This window comes from Mucor velutinosus, assembly GCF_035048745.1.
Source record: "Mucor velutinosus strain NIH1002 chromosome Unknown tig00001542, whole genome shotgun sequence".
Classification (NCBI taxonomy): domain Eukaryota; kingdom Fungi; phylum Mucoromycota; class Mucoromycetes; order Mucorales; family Mucoraceae; genus Mucor; species Mucor velutinosus.
In genome coordinates, this window is record NW_027041924.1 from 1,559,537 (window position 1) to 1,575,467 (window position 15,931).

The following is a 15,931-nucleotide window of genomic DNA, read 5'->3' on the forward strand; positions in this document are numbered from 1 at the left end:
TCTCCTTTATATTTTATAAATAAAAAAAACACAACAATGGATCTTGTTCCTTTTATCTATTTTGAGAAGGTACGGAGCGGTTTGTCGCATGGATAAAGTTGCATGTACCTAACAAGAATGTGATCGGCTCTAGCAACAACAAGATAATTTGTGCGCACAGCACGCATTAAAGTAAGAGGGACACATGGCTATCAAACTTGTTCAATCACTTATGCATAGGTGGGTAGTGTGTTACTGCAAGGCAACTACTTTACTGCTGTGGATCTGGCAGAGATTGGCCAGAACCTTGACAAGCAAGAGCAACTTGTAGGCGGCAGAAAGAGTGGCAGCGAAAGTCAAAATTACGATGATTCTGGGTATTTCTCAATTCAGGTACTTCAAAAAGCACTCGAGATTTGGAATTTAGAGTTGGTACCTTGGAGATCAAAAGAGATGGACGAAGCTAGAAAGACGCCTACGTAGGTCAAATGAGCAACAATATACAGTATCATTGAGCAACTTTATTTAGACAGCAAACCGCCTACATTTGCAATCTACGAAATCATTGGTTTACCCTACGCAAATTCTCTGAAACTTATCGCTGGTACAACTTGGACTCCACACAACCAGCACCTACCTACTTGGGAGAGGATTACCTAGCATTGATGCTGCATCAGATTGAGTGCGAAGGGTATTCCATCTTTGCTGTCAATGGTGCACTACCGCAATCTGAAGGAGACAGAAAAGCAAAGGCATTTTTGAAACCTCAAGGAGAGGGTAAAGTGGAAGGCAAGCCTTTGCCTGATGTGATTCCATTTTCAGGACAAGGATACTCTTTAGCATCGTCATCATCCCTTGCCACAGAGCAACCAGCAGAAGATGAAGAAACGGTACTTGCAAGAGCGATCCAAGCAAGTATGGAGAGCAATAAACCTTCTGTCAAGGATGACATGGATGAAATCAGAAGAAGAAGATTAGCTCGATTTGGAGGACAATAACGATGGCTGGGGGGGGGGGGGTTTTTTCTTATAAAAGATGATGGTTTATTTGATTGAAACTTGGTACAATAAAAACTACTTGGTTCATAAGGAACCAATGTTGAATTCAATAAGAAACTGGTGTAAGGATGATACATGCAAGAGGGGAGATAATACAGCACCAGTGATTCTTTGCCTGCTGTTGTTATACATTTAGTTGATGTTGGCAGTTTGACCAACATTGTTGGTAGTGGTACTCTTGCCGAGAACATTGGCACCGCCCAACAAACCACTCAGCAAACCGCCATTGGAAGTAGAACCAACGCTACCAATGGATTGGTCAATCTTCTTGTTACCACTGTTGGAGTTGTCTTCATGGTTGGAGTTGTTTTCATGGTTAGAGTTGTTATCACCTCCATGATGCTTGCGAGAGTGAGGAGCAGCAGAAACAGCAGCAACGAGGAAAGTAATAGCGAGGATGGTAGAGAACTTCATTTTTTTTTTTCAGTGGACTGGATTGATAAGAGAGTAAAGAGGAGTAGGAAGCTTGATGAGAAGGCTTTGTGTTGATGATGAAAAGAAGCATTTGATTCAATTTCTGTCTCTTTTTATATGTTTTTTTTTTGAAAGCACCGTCTTGATCCCTTCTTCTCCTTCTTTTCATATTCAACGAGACGCACGTTTCGCTCAGGCAATTTGCCCCTCGCTTTCTCCTAGAGTTGCCCCCTTCTTGTAGCGGTGCTGTATTCTTTGTCTTTTTTTTTTACCTCGCTCTCTCCTAAAGACAAGAATATACGTATGGTTAAAAATAGCTTGAGATGATTGACTCATCTCTCATGATGAACGTTTTCTCTCTTTCAATGGGATTCCAAATTCACGCACCTAGGCACTTTACAAGCATGCATATACGCTTTGATCTGGCATGGTGATATATTGCTCTCTGGCCCTTCTGTAGTAACCACTGTAAAATCAACAGAAAACAATTCTGCCTCTCATACCAAAAATAAAGATTGCCCCTGGCATTGACGTGATACAGCATAATTTCAACGTAAAAAGCTGAATTAACAAGATTTTAGGGAGAAGACATATAATGATTGGTCAAAATAGCCGCTATTAAGGAGGATCAACATTCAATCTATTCTACAATTTGACATCTTGCTCTTCTGCATTCTATAATAAACAGGATGGTACCACATCATAGCATAGTGTACGATTGTATATTTAGAAGCCTTCCAATGTAGTGAAACAGGTCTAATGCAATGATTGAAAACGATGCCTGTTACGCTTTCTAAGATGACCATTGCTGTGCTATTCAAGGATTGTAGATATATATATAGATTGCTCAATTATACTTATATCAGATAGATTGAATTGGCTCATCTTTCCACGATGCTATGTGTTCACCCCTTAGAGTCTCCTGTTACTTTTTTTTTTTTTCTTACTGTTGCTATATGCATTTAATCTATTACATTTATCAAATTGTCTCCCGAGCTCGCTATAAGGGGGAGCACGCTGTGGCAAATTAGTTGACAGAAGGAGGTCTTGCATCGTATCAACCTCTTCGTTTCAAATCAATCAGTCAGCTAGAAATGATTTGTAGCTTTTGGCATCATGTTCAGCCAGCCAATGATCGTCAGCCATAATTGTATTTTTTTTTTTTTTTTTTTTTTTTTTTACGAATTAAATGGGCCCCCTTCATTTTCTTTTTCATCATGGTCTATTTGCTTACTCCGAATAAGTCAAGGATAGTAATGCAATGACTAGAAATCATATATTTAGATTGACAAAAACAAAATTAGGGGTAGCGTCGTCCTTAGCTTTTGGAGCTACCTATTTGTATTATAAACCTCGCACAAATCCGCCGCCGGTTGTACCATACATACCTCCTCCTTTTGTTTGGGAAAGCATACCTAAACCCATCTTGAAAAGATTCATTTTACCCCACCCTGAACACGATGGTTTCATATGGAATATATGCAGCACAGCCGTGATAGGAACAGCTGGTCTACTGGCGAAAGGCTTTATGAACCTGAGCCAAACAAAAGTGTATGGATTAGACAAGTTTCAGAGCATTATAGACGATCCGCATAGAGAAAGGGGAATCATCACAGGTAAATAAAGAAGCCATCGCAGCACAGTGAGAAGCTATTAATAACCAGCATGTTTTAGTATCGAACCACGAGTCTGTACTGGACGACCCGTTTCTATGGGGTGTATTACCTCTCAAGACATTATTCTCAATTCACAAAATGCGATGGGTATTAGGAGCTGCAGACATCTGTTATACGTCCATGTAAGTGTCCATGATGTTTATTCTGTTGCTAAACGGCTCAACATGTTGTCTATGGCAGCTTCAAATCTTATTTCTTTGTGTTTGGACAAACGATACCCACCATTCGAGGTGCAGGCATATATCAACCAGGTGTCGATTTTGCGATTGATCTCGTCAACAAAGGAGGTTGGATCCATATTTATCCAGAGGCAAAGGTAGTACAAGTGAACAAGATGATTCGATTCAAATGGGGTGTCGGTCGTATCCTGATGGACATGGATCATGAGCCTCTTGTCATCCCCATCTGGCACAAGGGAATGCATTTGGCAAAACCACTGTATGGTACCAAGCTTGTTCATTTGAATAAGCCCATCACACTGGTGTTTGGTGATCCAGTAGAGTATGCTGATATTCTTGCCGAGTGGAGACAAGGGAAGTTGACAAGAGAAGAGACTCGTGTGAGGCTGACAGAAAGATTGTATAAAGCTATAGAAGACTTGCAAATTCAATATGACGATGTAAATTAGATGTCATTAGAGTAAAGTGTGTAAAATAAAACAAGCATGCGTTATCTGGTCTTTACTCTTTAGTATTGTGCCAAACTTGAAATCAAGTTACACTTTTACAGCTATTTATCATACTTCCCAGACATATTTCAAGCCTTAATACGTAGGAAAATCAAGTTTGCAAATATTTCGATGGTAGTCCAGGCCAAACTTTGTTATTTTCACACTTTCCTTCAAATTAACTCTACAGTTTAAAGATTTTTATTACTTGTTCTGCATAAACTATAGTAGCAGGACTATAATTAAACGGCAGGTGCGATAATATATATTAAGACAAATGTATGAGGACGGCTTACAAACACCCATTGTTTTTAGGTATCAATATACGCTAACATATTTCAAAGTTCAATATACGGCATGTTCTTATTTGTTGTTTTTTTTGCATTTTCTGGACAGATTTAAAGTATTTTAACAGATTCGACTATACAAAGTGTAATAATCACGCTATACTTTCTAATGCGTTCTTGGAGTGTTCCTTAAGGCGCATTTAATGGCGCTAATTATGATAAGTGTTTTGAACAAGCTTATTGAGTAAGGTTAGAAAATACAAAAAGACGTTTATGGCCAAAATGTCGAGATTTTACATATAAAAGTGTCACCAACAAAGTTTCACGGGCTGCTTTGGATTGAGAAAAACATTTTGATTCAGTGTATGCTATAGTAAAAGTCTTCGTTTTTAGGGTAAAAAAAAACACGGTTGTTTGATTTTTGATGAAAACCAAGAGGTATCCCTATGGTTTTTGGCCATGTTTTCAAGGTTCAAAAAAAAAAAAAAAGTTGAGCAATGGGGTCAGTTAGCAAGTGCTAGATCAGAGCAGTTGTTTGATGCAATTCCGGCAGTCTAAAAGAGCTTCAACCACGAAAAAAAAAACATTATATATATTCCAGTAGTAAGAGGTAACGGGAGTATCCTATAAGCCTGTTGTATATGAACTATCCCGTTAATGCAGACGGGGAATATTACTAAAGAGCCAGGCTTATAATTATCAACTTAGTTATGGAGAGTAGCAAAAGGCCAAAGATGAAGAACGGTATAAATCAGCAAAAGAATTATTCTTTCAGAGAGCAATGTAATCTGACGTGAATGATCAAATACGATGAGCCCCCTTTTTTTGTTTTCTCTTTGTAGCTATTAAACATTGTTGCGAGCCAAGAAATAGCTTACTCTTGTCTTGTGCGCTCAAAAGGCAAAATGCATGCAGACAGATGTATGTTTGGTACTGGATATTCATGAAGCATTTTGCGAACGTAAATCATACTCGATCAACAAAGCTTGTCATTATTGTCACAAAAGCCGATGACACTGTATACAACCCACCGTCTCTGTTGGTAAAACGGAACTGTACTCATTACAGCTCTTCCATGATGTTACTATATGCAACAAAAGAAATGTAGGAGCAGTGTAACCCAATGATGGAATGAGTTGCTCCGTTCCAAAATAATGGCAACTATAAAAGAAAAGCTTAATTTCATTTAGCCAAGCTTCTTTACCTTTTTTTTTTTCAAATACTTTCAACATGCTCAAGAATTCATCTTGGAGTAAGTTCTATTTCGGGAAGAAACCGATAAAAAAAAAGCCATATATTGACCCACTTTGCTGTAGAACTCGACGAAACCAACCTGGCCAACTTTGGGTCCGAACTCGAAAGGGAACATCGCAAGACTGAAGGAGCTCTTGAGACAGCCTGGAACTATGAAGGTTCCCCTATCGGCCATGAAGTGTATGTAACCTGTATATATATATATATATATATATATATATACAAATAAACAAATGACCTTGATGCTAACAATTGCATCGTTCGTAGTGGTATGTGGATCTGGCGCGTGCAAAATTTCAGCTTGACCACTGTTCCAAAGAGCCAATACGGCCAATTTTATCAAGGTACACAAGTATTTTTACAAATTAGGATACAAGACCGACATGATTTAACTTTTTTTTTTTTTTTTTTTTTTTTTTGATGACGACTCTAGGCGATAGTTATATCGTTCTCAAGGTAAAATATACGCATGTGGACACTGGTCGGGAGAATGATTTTGTTAAATATCATGTGTTTAGTCTACCAAGAAGGAGAATACCGACGGATTGATCCACAACATCCATTTCTGGCTCGGTTTAGAAACGACTCAAGATGAAGCAGGCACAGCTGCTTATAAAACAGTAGAACTAGATGACTGTAAGTTTTGGTAAATACACATTTGGAGCGAGATGCCAGGTATTCATTATGTAACTTGCTAGTCTTGGACACTTTTGCTGTTCAGCATCGTGAGGTTCAAAAGAGAGAATCTCGTCTTTTTTCCAGCTACTTTAGAGCCATTACCTATCTTCAAGGTGGTTTCGACAGCGGTTTCAATCATGTAGAGGAAGAAGAGCTTCATACCAGATTATTGCGTATCCACAAGCCCAAGCAATTGGAAGGTTCTCGTACTAGAAATGCAGTTGTCATCTCTGAAGTAGCATTGAGCCATGAAAGTTTGCGCTCGACAGCTGTATTTGTGCTTGATACAGGAGATATCGTCTACCAATGGCAGGGAGAGAATGCAAATGGTATTGAAAGAGCCAAGGCGGCTGAATTTATCTCTCAATTGATCTCTGAGCGTAATGGAAAGGGAGAAATGGTCATTGTTGGTAAGTAACATCTTACTTTGTTGTGGATTTATTATCAACACAACCTACTTGAATAACAGAGCAAGGATCTGGCAGTGGTGAACGTGATTTCTATGAGGCATTGGGCTCTAATGGCACGATAGCTGATGATGACGAGGAGGAGACTGAAGATGAAGAAGAAGGCGAGCAGGTGGATGGCAACAAGAAACTATTGCGCCTTAGCAGTTCTGGACCATTTGGTATGGGTCACTTGAAATTTGAGGTTGTGGCTGAAGGCACCATTTCCAAGGACATGTTTGATACAAATGATGTATTTGTATTTGATGTTGGACATCAAGTGTACACATGGATTGGACACAAGGCCAGCCGCAAAGAACGCAGACATGGGCTCGAATATGCCCAAAAGTATGTGAAAGAATGTCCAGGACGCTCTGCATTTACACCCATCTGTCAGGTGGTTGAGGGCGGAGAAGATGAATTATTCGAGGCTAGCTTAGAAGGTTGGCAGGGATGGTAAATGGTGGAAAGAGACATTGCTTGTTATGAAACGATAAATCAAGGAAGCACACACACACACACACACACACACGCACATTTCTCTTACTATAAAAGTTAAATCCGAGCAAAAGAAAACTGGGTAATGTGCCTCTCTCTTTATGCCTGCTGTCCATTCTTTGTGTAATTTCAGATGATTTTATTATAATTTTTTTATGTGTGAAAAAAAAGCAAAACCCTAGTTTTTTTTTTTTTTTTTTTTTTTTTTTTTTTTTTTTTTTTTTTTTCACCAACCATGAAATGACTCCCGCCATCTTATTTCAGATAGGTCATTTGTTGTATTATTTGTAAATGGATGATGTTGTGTATTTAATGCAATTTTGGATGGATGGTTAGTAGTATATTTAGTTGTAGTGTTGTTGGTGGTGGTAGATGATGATGTAGATGCTGATGAAGATGAGGATGCTGACGATGATTCATCTTCAGTCAATGAATTGTTTGTTGTGAATGAGCATGTTGAATTGGACAGCAGCGAGGGTGGAGAGGAGACTCTGCCCAGTAGATCAGATAAGAGCGACCTACGTGGTGTAGTGGGTCTTGGCTGCATCTTTTTAAAGTCATGATTGAATTGGCTTTCTTCTTTGATTTGAGATGGGTTTGCTTTTACATTATCGACATGGTCATCCTCATAGAGATCGTCATCCTCATCGTCATATAAATCGTCGCTAAGATAGTAGTCTTCATCGTCTTCGTATTCATCGTCTTCATATGTGTCGTCGTTGTCGTCGTCGTCGTCGTCGCCGTGCTGTTCATCTTGCTGCTCTTTTGCTGGCATGTCATCAGCCTTGGCCTTGTCATCCACCACGATAAAAGAGGAAGTAGCTGACTCAAGTTCAGCAGGCGCCATAGTGGTCGTTGTCGTGGGTGTGTAGCATTTTTGAGTATGTTGTGCAACCTCGTGTGAATATGCGTCATGAACACTAACAGGTGACAATAGAACAGATGTAATGAATCGTTTGATAGTCGTGTTGTCAATATAATTGGTGGGTTGTCTTTGATATTGCCATAGTCTCCAGGACATGTTTTCTAGTCTTGTGCCATTTTCAATAAATGGCTTGCACTTTGCAAAAGCTTCGAGTAGGGAGGGGCAACGTTAGTTTATATGGATAGATTGCTTTCATTTCATGCATGAATTATTTACCGCCCCACATTGTTGCCAATTGATTTTCAGAGGAATCCAAATTGCTGCAAGAGACGGATAAAAATGAGCATTGCTGCGATTGATGTGCCATATTCTTCAATTGCGTATTTGGATGGAATGAAAAGGACAAAGGAAGGGTAAAGAAGAAGAAAGAAAGAGAGAGAGAGAGAGAGAGAGAGTAGGGGAAAGAGAGATAAAATATAAGGGAAAAAAAAAAGAAAAAGACCAGGTGAGTCTGCTGACAACTTTCTGTCTGCCCGTCTGCCTGCTCTCTTGCTGCTGCCCTCCATATGATCTTCCTGTCTACACACACAAATATTCCCCTTGTTGTTTATTTGATATTCAAATTGTTCGCGTGATCTTATACAAAAAGAAAGTTTATTTTTAACAAAATTCTCCTTTTTAATGGGCCCATACATCAGAAGATAAATTAGCCATCATATGAAGCACTTTATACACGTGTTTTTTTGTGGGCTGCTCTTCTTCTATCAACTATGTACATACAAAATCCCAACTTAATTCAAATGGCTCCTATATGAATCTGCGGCTGTGAGTGGATCCTCTGGTACAGGGCCATTGTATTTCATGTGTTGCTGCTGTGGCTGTTGTTGTGCGTGGTGATGATGTTGTTGCGGTTGCAATTGCAGTTGAATAGGCGGTCTATAAGCGGAGGAGGAAGAGGAAGGAGTAGTGTTTATAGTAGGTTGCTGCTACAAGATGGGGGGGAAGGGAATGTTAGGTATACATCATCATCACACACTTACACAGACAGTGAGCATTACCTGTGGATAACCTGCTGCCTGCACTCGTGGATAGCCACTGGTGTGCTGTGATCCAGACATGTCATACGAAGAATAATCTGCAGATAGAGGCTGTTGTTGCTGTTGTTGAGGCAGTTCGCCATAGAATGATGTGCGTTGTCTCATTTGAGGCTGCTGCTGCTGCTGCTGCTGCTGAGTTGAGGCATTGCTATTGCTGTAATAGTCTGCTACTGCCGTTGCTGATGAGGCATTGGCTGTGGCTGCTGCAGTATTTGATGTAGGTGTTAATTTGTAATAGGGTGTATTACCACTGTTATTAGACTGATAAGGTGTAGTTCTGAAATCTTGTGCCTGTGATGTCAGATTGATACCAGATAACCTCGATCCAACGATATTCGTGATGGATGACACTGATGATGAGGATGATGCTGGTTGCGTATTGTAGCCAACAATCGAAGCAGATTGTCTATAGTTTGTATTATTGGTGCTGCTAGTGCTATTGGGATAGGCTGTAGACTGATACACAGGGGCATCCATCATTGTAGAAACAGCGGTCGATGCTACCTGGTTATAATTAGTGTAGTAGTCAGCTGGTGCATTGCTACTGTTCATAGATGGCACTTGCTGATTTGACATGATGATACTGTTGGGATTCGATGTCATGCTCGATGTAGCATAAGGCCTACTGACAACATGCTGCTGGCCTTCATACATGGGCACTTGTTGTGTTTGTTGATGTTGAGGTGGTGGTTGTTGCTGTTGTTGTTGCTGTTGTTGTTGTTGTTGTTGTTGTTGTTGTTGTTGTTGTTGTTGTTGTTGCTGTTGCTGTTGAAGTTGAGAGTTTCTCCAAACAGGCTGCAGTGGTATACGAAGCGGAACTCTAGTGAGTGGTCTATTTAATGGTTGCGTAGGATATTGGGGCAGTTGTGCTTTAGACAACATGAGCAGGAATTGGTACTGTTGCTGTTGTTGTTGCTGCTGCTGTTGCTGTTGTTGCTGTTGTTGCATACTAGGTAGTACAATGCCTTTGAAAGTCTCCTCCAACAATTGCTGTTGATGCTCTTGTTTCTGTGCTTCATCTGCATTTTGAATTTGGCTTCTAAACAGCAGCAGGGCAGATTTCCATCTCTCAAACTCGTCCTTTCTTATAAATAATTTGAATCTCAACACATCCAGAAACTCCAACTCCATGATATTGAGATCGGTCACCTTCATGCCCGATACTTCAGACCATGTCTTGTTAGTGAAGGTGTTGTCATCCAGAAACTTGTTGCCCAACATCAATGCCACCGTGAATAATCTGTACTCTGATCCGTCTGCTCCTTGTATGCTAGGATTGTTCTGCAGCAGCATGGCGATGTATTTCAGCGATAATAAGATGACTGATTCAGACAGTTGTGTCGCTTGTAAGATCTGCATAGAAGGGTTCTTAGCCCATAGCTCAAAAAAAAAAGCATCCCTACACACTTACCTGCTTGCAAAACTTTTTGAATGCAGTACTTGTACGATTGGCAATGTTGGCTGTCTCTCTTGAATGTCCCGGATTATGATCATCTGTATGTGTAGCTTGTATGAGTTTAGATAAATCATGAAGCGCCATCACTGACGGTCTTCTGGCATGCCACATCAGATAAACCATCGTAGATGCAAAATCCGCCAGCTGAGGGATCGATAACGGTGGTGTTGGCTGAGCATCCGTGGCGCTAGGCACTGGTTCGGGTAGTACAACGGCATATCCTTGCTGTATTGGTTGCTGCTGTTGCGAATGATGGTATATTTGCTGCTGCAATTGATGATGCGGAGGAGGAGGGGGCGGCGGTAAATGGGAATTTCGATTATTCGTATAAGCTGTGCTCGTTGGTGGTGGTGGCGGTGGTAGATATGGAATCGTATCATTTGGGAATGTATTTGCATTGTTATTCGATGTATCCATCAGCTGATAATGATGTTGCTGTTGCTGATGATGATGAATGTGTTGTTGATGCTGATGCTGATGCTGCTGTTGTTGTTGCTGATGATGATGTTGGTTGTACATTTTATCAGATATGCATGCCACAATGACTGGATACGAGTACAGCTGTTTGGAGAGAAAAAGAAGAGAGAAGAGAAAGAAGATATTAATAAACAAATGCTTGGCTTTTTTTTTTTATTTCTATTTTCTTCGTTCTTTTCTAATGTTACCTAGTTGGGTTTTTTTTTTTCTGTTTACTTCTTTTTTTTTTTTTTTTTTTTACAATCCTCCTGTTCAACACAGAGGAAATGTTGTATAAAACGACAACCAAAAAGAGAAGCTAAGAGAAAGAAAGAGAAATAGGAAAGGAAAAAGGGAGGATCTATTTTTTTCTGGCCAAGAAGGGAGGGAAAAAAAAGAAGGATGTTGGGAAAATGAGTCAATTTTGTGTAAATTCCAAAGAGGTGTTGGAGGATAAGTAGAATGGAACCAAGGTGGAGTTTCAATCAGCCTCTCCCATCACTGTAAACGCCAATACTGCTGTGCACATCATCCTCCACTCAATGGTGCTTGGGTTGAAAGGGTTTTGCACGGAAAACTTAAACCCGAGGCAAAACCGGGTTTGGTCAAATTGAAACCTTGTTTTCGACTCCCTTGAAGTGTTAAACTGATCGTGATGGATGATGAATACATGCGCCTATTGAACTCAATCGTTACAAGTTCAGTAGATTTTCGATCGTGCATGCTGTGATGAGCTTCTGATTTGAGGAAAACAAGATTCATGCTTCCACATTTAAAAGACATTTGTGTCGAATCAGAACATGCTGCTATATATCTCGCAGTAAATGTCATTCAAAAGGAATGATGATGCAATGTCATGATGTGAACGCCATGAATGTATTGCCAGCATTTCATAAGCAACATGGAAGATGAGTTTTCTTTTTTTTTTTTTTTTTCATAGATCATGCAGATAGGCGGGAAGCGCAACGTATCATGCAAGAGTACAAACAGCCCCTAGTGCCAATGCTCATGTCGGCTTATTTTATTTGATCCCATCAAGAGCAGCTGCAAAGCAGGCCAAGATCAACACAGCCATGGCTGAGCGGTCCGATGAGCACATTTCTGTAGCTTTAATATCTAATCATTCTCATCGTAATCCGGTGTGTTTGGCACCACTGTTTATTGAAAAGGGGTTCTTTTCATTTTAAAGGCCATGTCCACAGAGATTATTAACAAATCTTGATGAGTGAGCTCTCTCATTTACACGAAATAAACGCCGGTGTGTCTAGGCCTGCCACAACATAAGGTTGACAATTGATTGCTTTGTCACAGGCAGGATGCACATCCGGAAGCCTTGTGATTTTTACTATGAGGTATCTCTGTCACCTTGCTATATATATATATATATATATATATACTGCCCTTCAATAGCACAAGATGCTCGTAAAGATACTAGGACTTTGTGTATACGACATTTGCTGTTGATGATATGTTTATGGTCGCCAAAAAGCGGCGAGCGGCTTATTCAATGCAATGAAAACGTTGAAACTTTGTGAAATTCTCAGGGGGGAACCCTTTAGCTAAAACACGAATCCATCTGATATAGTGCCCACATCATCTTGATCTACTCCCTTTCCTTCGAGTCACATTCGCCTTGGATCATTGCCATGTGAAGAATAGACTGGTTGTTGGGGACTATGTGTAACCCTTTAGATCATAAACAAAAATCTATATACATTATCATGAATACCCTGATCGGCAGATTGAATTGCCCCTTCTGCTACATAGTAAACCCCACACATACACACACACACATGCAGCCTCTTTTTTTTTTTTTTTTTTTTTTTTTTTTTTTTCTTCTTTTATGAATCTAACTTTTTTGCCATTTTCAATTCGGTCCCTTTTTTTCTCTTGTAAAATCCACAAAATGTTTGAATCACTGTGGAGATCCGAGTTTCTTAGCAAGCAACAGCTAAATGCTCTTCATTTATACAAGTACGGTGCCGTGGATCGCTCACTCATTTCAAAATATTGTCTTAGTTATTACTGGAACTGGTGTGTGCAGTTCTTTCCAATGAGCATGGCGTAAGTATTTCGGCCAAATCAATTGACCATAGTCATTCCATTGACTGTAATGTATAGGCCCAATTTGATTACATTGACCGGATTGCTGTTCATGATAGTTAATGTCGCCTTCGCAATTATATTCGCTCCGGATATGGGGATAGGCGAAGAGGCAGGGCCCAATTGGATCTACTTTAGTTTTGCAATTGGACTATGGTTATACTCCACATTCGATAATGTGGATGGCAAGCAAGCAAGAAGGACGGGCACATCGAGTCCCCTGGGTGAATTGTTTGATCATGGGTGCGATGCTATCAATTGCTCGTTTGCGGCTGTCTTGCAAGCAACCGCTGTGGGGTTGGGCCATTCAAAGGCAAGTGTGGTATTGTACGGTATTGCCATGCTGGGCTTTTACCTTTCAACGGCTGAAGAATATCACACAGGCGTACTCTATTTGGGCTATATCAATGCTCCAACGGAAGGTGTTATTCTGTCCTGTGTTATTTTCATTCTTTCAGGCATTTATGGTAACGTATTACAGAAACGGCACACGAGAATGTGTGTGGGAGAGGGGGTGAGGGGGGGGGGGGGTGATGATCTGACTGAAATGTAATATTCCATGATTGTGTAGGTCCGGAGATGTGGATGATGTCTATGAAAGAGGCCTTACAAGTCTCATGGCTTCCTAACAACATAGCTGAGATGCCGGTATCACATGCAGTCATTTGGTGGATAGGCTCCTTGTTCTTACTTACACATGCCCCCGTCTGGTAAGAAGTAATCATGTGGCCGCATACCATTGATCTGCAAAGCAATTAACTGGATGTCATAGCTTCTATGCCATGTACAAAGCTTGCAAGCAGAAGAACAAGCCATTTATTAGAACTATGGCCCTCCAAAATATGCCAATTGCAACCTACATTGCCAGCCTTTACCTATGGGTCATGTCTCCCTATTCAACCATCTTGACACATCGTCATTTTATCTTGTTTGCAATTACAACAGGTATTGTGTTTGGAAGAATGGCAACAAAAGTGATTTTGGCCCATTTGACAAAATCAAAGTTTCCCAAATTCACCGTGTTGTTGATTCCATTGATTGTTGGAGCTACGTTGACAAATATACCAGTTGTATTCCCATCTATGTGAGTATATTGTTTGTCATGATATCATGAAAAGATTCATCTAAACTTTTTTTTTTTTTTTTTTTTTTTGCAGAAAACCTATTTTTACCCCTGAATCAGAGTATATTTTCTTATTAAGCTATTTCGGATTTGCTTTAATTGCGTACACAAGATGGGCTCTCGTGGTAATTAATAGCTTCTGCGATTTTCTCGGCATAAGATGCTTGGTCATTCCCAAGAAGAATATAGAGTAACATCATAGCCATCCCGCTTGCAAGATTCCTGGTAATCGTGTTTTTTTTTTCTTTGTATCCAGTAGCATTGTATGTACGCTTGCCTATGGCGCCTTTTTTTTTAGTAATCTGTATTATATATGTAGCAAGAAATAAAGCTCGAAAGTATTTCAAAATTGCCGTGCGTTCCATGACATTGCATGTGGAAATTTTTGACATTTGCGAACAAGCATCTTGTGTAGCATGAACTTTGAGGTAGCACAACTAATTGCGATTGAACACGTATTTTATACAACAAGTCTAATCTAAACGCATGAAACAAAGATGTTATGGGGCAAGCTCTGAGTCAAGCCATTTGAGATTACGTCTTATGAGTAGGATAAAGATCTAGCAATTTATTAGTGTGTGGTGGAACAATTACGTTTCACACCTCTGGAATCTCTTCACGCATTCTCCGGTGCTGTTGTGTGTTCAAACAAGCTTACTGGAGTGCGGGTTGAATTTCTCGGATGTGAGGTGGATATCAACAGTTTCTGTAATGCACTGCAATTTCTGCTATACTTTTGGTTCTATTGCATAATGAATTCATGTCGAGTAGGCTACTTTAATCAATCAAAGCAAATCCCGGTTGGTCGCATCAGATGGAAGCTCAATTACAAACTGGCATTAGTCTTGGTATCATAAGGTAGTAAATTTGTGATTTAGCAAATATAAAAAATGTACAAAAGAAGGTTATAATAGCTTTCAACTCGCTCTTTCATTCTTGTTGGCTTCAAAAACATGTAGGTTGCTTTCATGGGCATTGCTTTTGTCACCACCACCACCAGCCGGCCGCCGATGCCAAAACTATATAAATCTCCGCCCAGGGTCATTTACTCCAGATTGGACATATTTCGTTTACAATCGACTTGATTATATTAAAATTCGACTATGTAAAATACGCTAATCATCCTATGCCTCATTAAGCTTTCTTGGAGTGCTTTTCAAGGCGCATCCAATGGTACCAAGTAAGATAGATGTTCTGAATAAACTCATTGAATAATTTACGAAAATATGAAAAGAGGTTTCTGGCCAAAATGTCGAAATTTCACATATCAAAGTTCCACAAAGATGATTTCAGGAGTTACGTTAGATTGATAGAAACATTTTGATTCAAGATATACTATAGTAAAAGTCTTCATTGTTAAGGTCAAAAATGCGATTGTTTGATTTTCGATGAAAACCATGAGAGGATACCTCATGACTTTTGGTCGAATTTTGGCCATGTTTTTTTGGTCCCTAAAAAGTTGAGCAATGGTCGCAATAAGTAACTACTAGATGAGTGCAATCGTTTGGTGCTATTCTCACCATCTAAAACGGCCTTGAACACAAGAAAACGCAGTTCAAATGCACTGAGGTTTTGCTGTATCAGGGACACTGAAGACTAAAAAGGGGAAATGCCAGTATGCTACTTGCCTGTATATAAAGTAGCTAGGTGTATATGGATGTAGAGCATCACATAAGAATCAGATCCAAAGATAATATGAAGGGTCTTCATGTGCAAATAGAGAGTTAACATGAAAGTAATAGTATTTTGATAAAATACGCAAGGGCAATCGGTAGCGCGAGCTGCCGCTGTGCAAGTTGGTTTCCACTGAAGTGTCGAAAAGCCCGTATTCCATAGTAAAAGTCTTTATTTTGGAGGTTGAGCTTGGCAGCATA

At 39.9% G+C, this 15,931-nt stretch overlaps 7 protein-coding genes across 7 annotated transcripts; 4 read left to right on the plus strand and 3 right to left on the minus strand.

Moving 5' to 3' along the window:
- Positions 1-36: 36 nt before the first annotated feature.
- On the plus strand, positions 37-977 carry ATC70_005188 (uncharacterized protein; the record flags this gene model as incomplete). Its single annotated transcript, XM_064824485.1, has 4 exons — positions 37-69; positions 134-171; positions 228-458; positions 509-977. The coding sequence occupies 4 exons, from the start codon at positions 37-39 to the stop codon at positions 975-977; spliced, it is 771 nt and encodes a 256-aa protein (XP_064677421.1).
- Positions 978-1,169: 192 nt separating this feature from the next.
- ATC70_005189 (uncharacterized protein) lies at positions 1,170-1,451 on the minus strand (the record flags this gene model as incomplete). The annotated part of the gene is made up of 1 exon (XM_064824486.1): positions 1,170-1,451. The coding sequence occupies one exon, from the start codon at positions 1,449-1,451 to the stop codon at positions 1,170-1,172; it is 282 nt and encodes a 93-aa protein (XP_064677422.1).
- Positions 1,452-2,979: 1,528 nt separating this feature from the next.
- Positions 2,980-3,755, plus strand: ATC70_005190 (uncharacterized protein; the record flags this gene model as incomplete). Its single annotated transcript, XM_064824487.1, has 3 exons — positions 2,980-3,067; positions 3,126-3,249; positions 3,308-3,755. The coding sequence occupies 3 exons, from the start codon at positions 2,980-2,982 to the stop codon at positions 3,753-3,755; spliced, it is 660 nt and encodes a 219-aa protein (XP_064677423.1).
- Positions 3,756-5,311: 1,556 nt separating this feature from the next.
- ATC70_005191 (uncharacterized protein) lies at positions 5,312-6,919 on the plus strand (the record flags this gene model as incomplete). The annotated part of the gene is made up of 7 exons (XM_064824488.1): positions 5,312-5,333; positions 5,398-5,515; positions 5,603-5,679; positions 5,769-5,791; positions 5,854-5,971; positions 6,034-6,423; positions 6,483-6,919. The coding sequence occupies 7 exons, from the start codon at positions 5,312-5,314 to the stop codon at positions 6,917-6,919; spliced, it is 1,185 nt and encodes a 394-aa protein (XP_064677424.1).
- A 264-nt stretch (positions 6,920-7,183) lies between these two features.
- Positions 7,184-8,189, minus strand: ATC70_005192 (uncharacterized protein; the record flags this gene model as incomplete). The annotated part of the gene is made up of 2 exons (XM_064824489.1): positions 7,184-8,028; positions 8,099-8,189. The coding sequence occupies 2 exons, from the start codon at positions 8,187-8,189 to the stop codon at positions 7,184-7,186; spliced, it is 936 nt and encodes a 311-aa protein (XP_064677425.1).
- Positions 8,190-8,613: 424 nt separating this feature from the next.
- On the minus strand, positions 8,614-10,894 carry ATC70_005193 (uncharacterized protein; the record flags this gene model as incomplete). Its single annotated transcript, XM_064824490.1, has 3 exons — positions 8,614-8,808; positions 8,881-10,272; positions 10,331-10,894. The coding sequence occupies 3 exons, from the start codon at positions 10,892-10,894 to the stop codon at positions 8,614-8,616; spliced, it is 2,151 nt and encodes a 716-aa protein (XP_064677426.1).
- Positions 10,895-12,737: 1,843 nt separating this feature from the next.
- ATC70_005194 (uncharacterized protein) lies at positions 12,738-14,251 on the plus strand (the record flags this gene model as incomplete). The annotated part of the gene is made up of 5 exons (XM_064824491.1): positions 12,738-12,895; positions 12,953-13,401; positions 13,506-13,644; positions 13,707-14,018; positions 14,092-14,251. The coding sequence occupies 5 exons, from the start codon at positions 12,738-12,740 to the stop codon at positions 14,249-14,251; spliced, it is 1,218 nt and encodes a 405-aa protein (XP_064677427.1).
- Between the last annotated feature and the right edge of the window lie 1,680 nt (positions 14,252-15,931).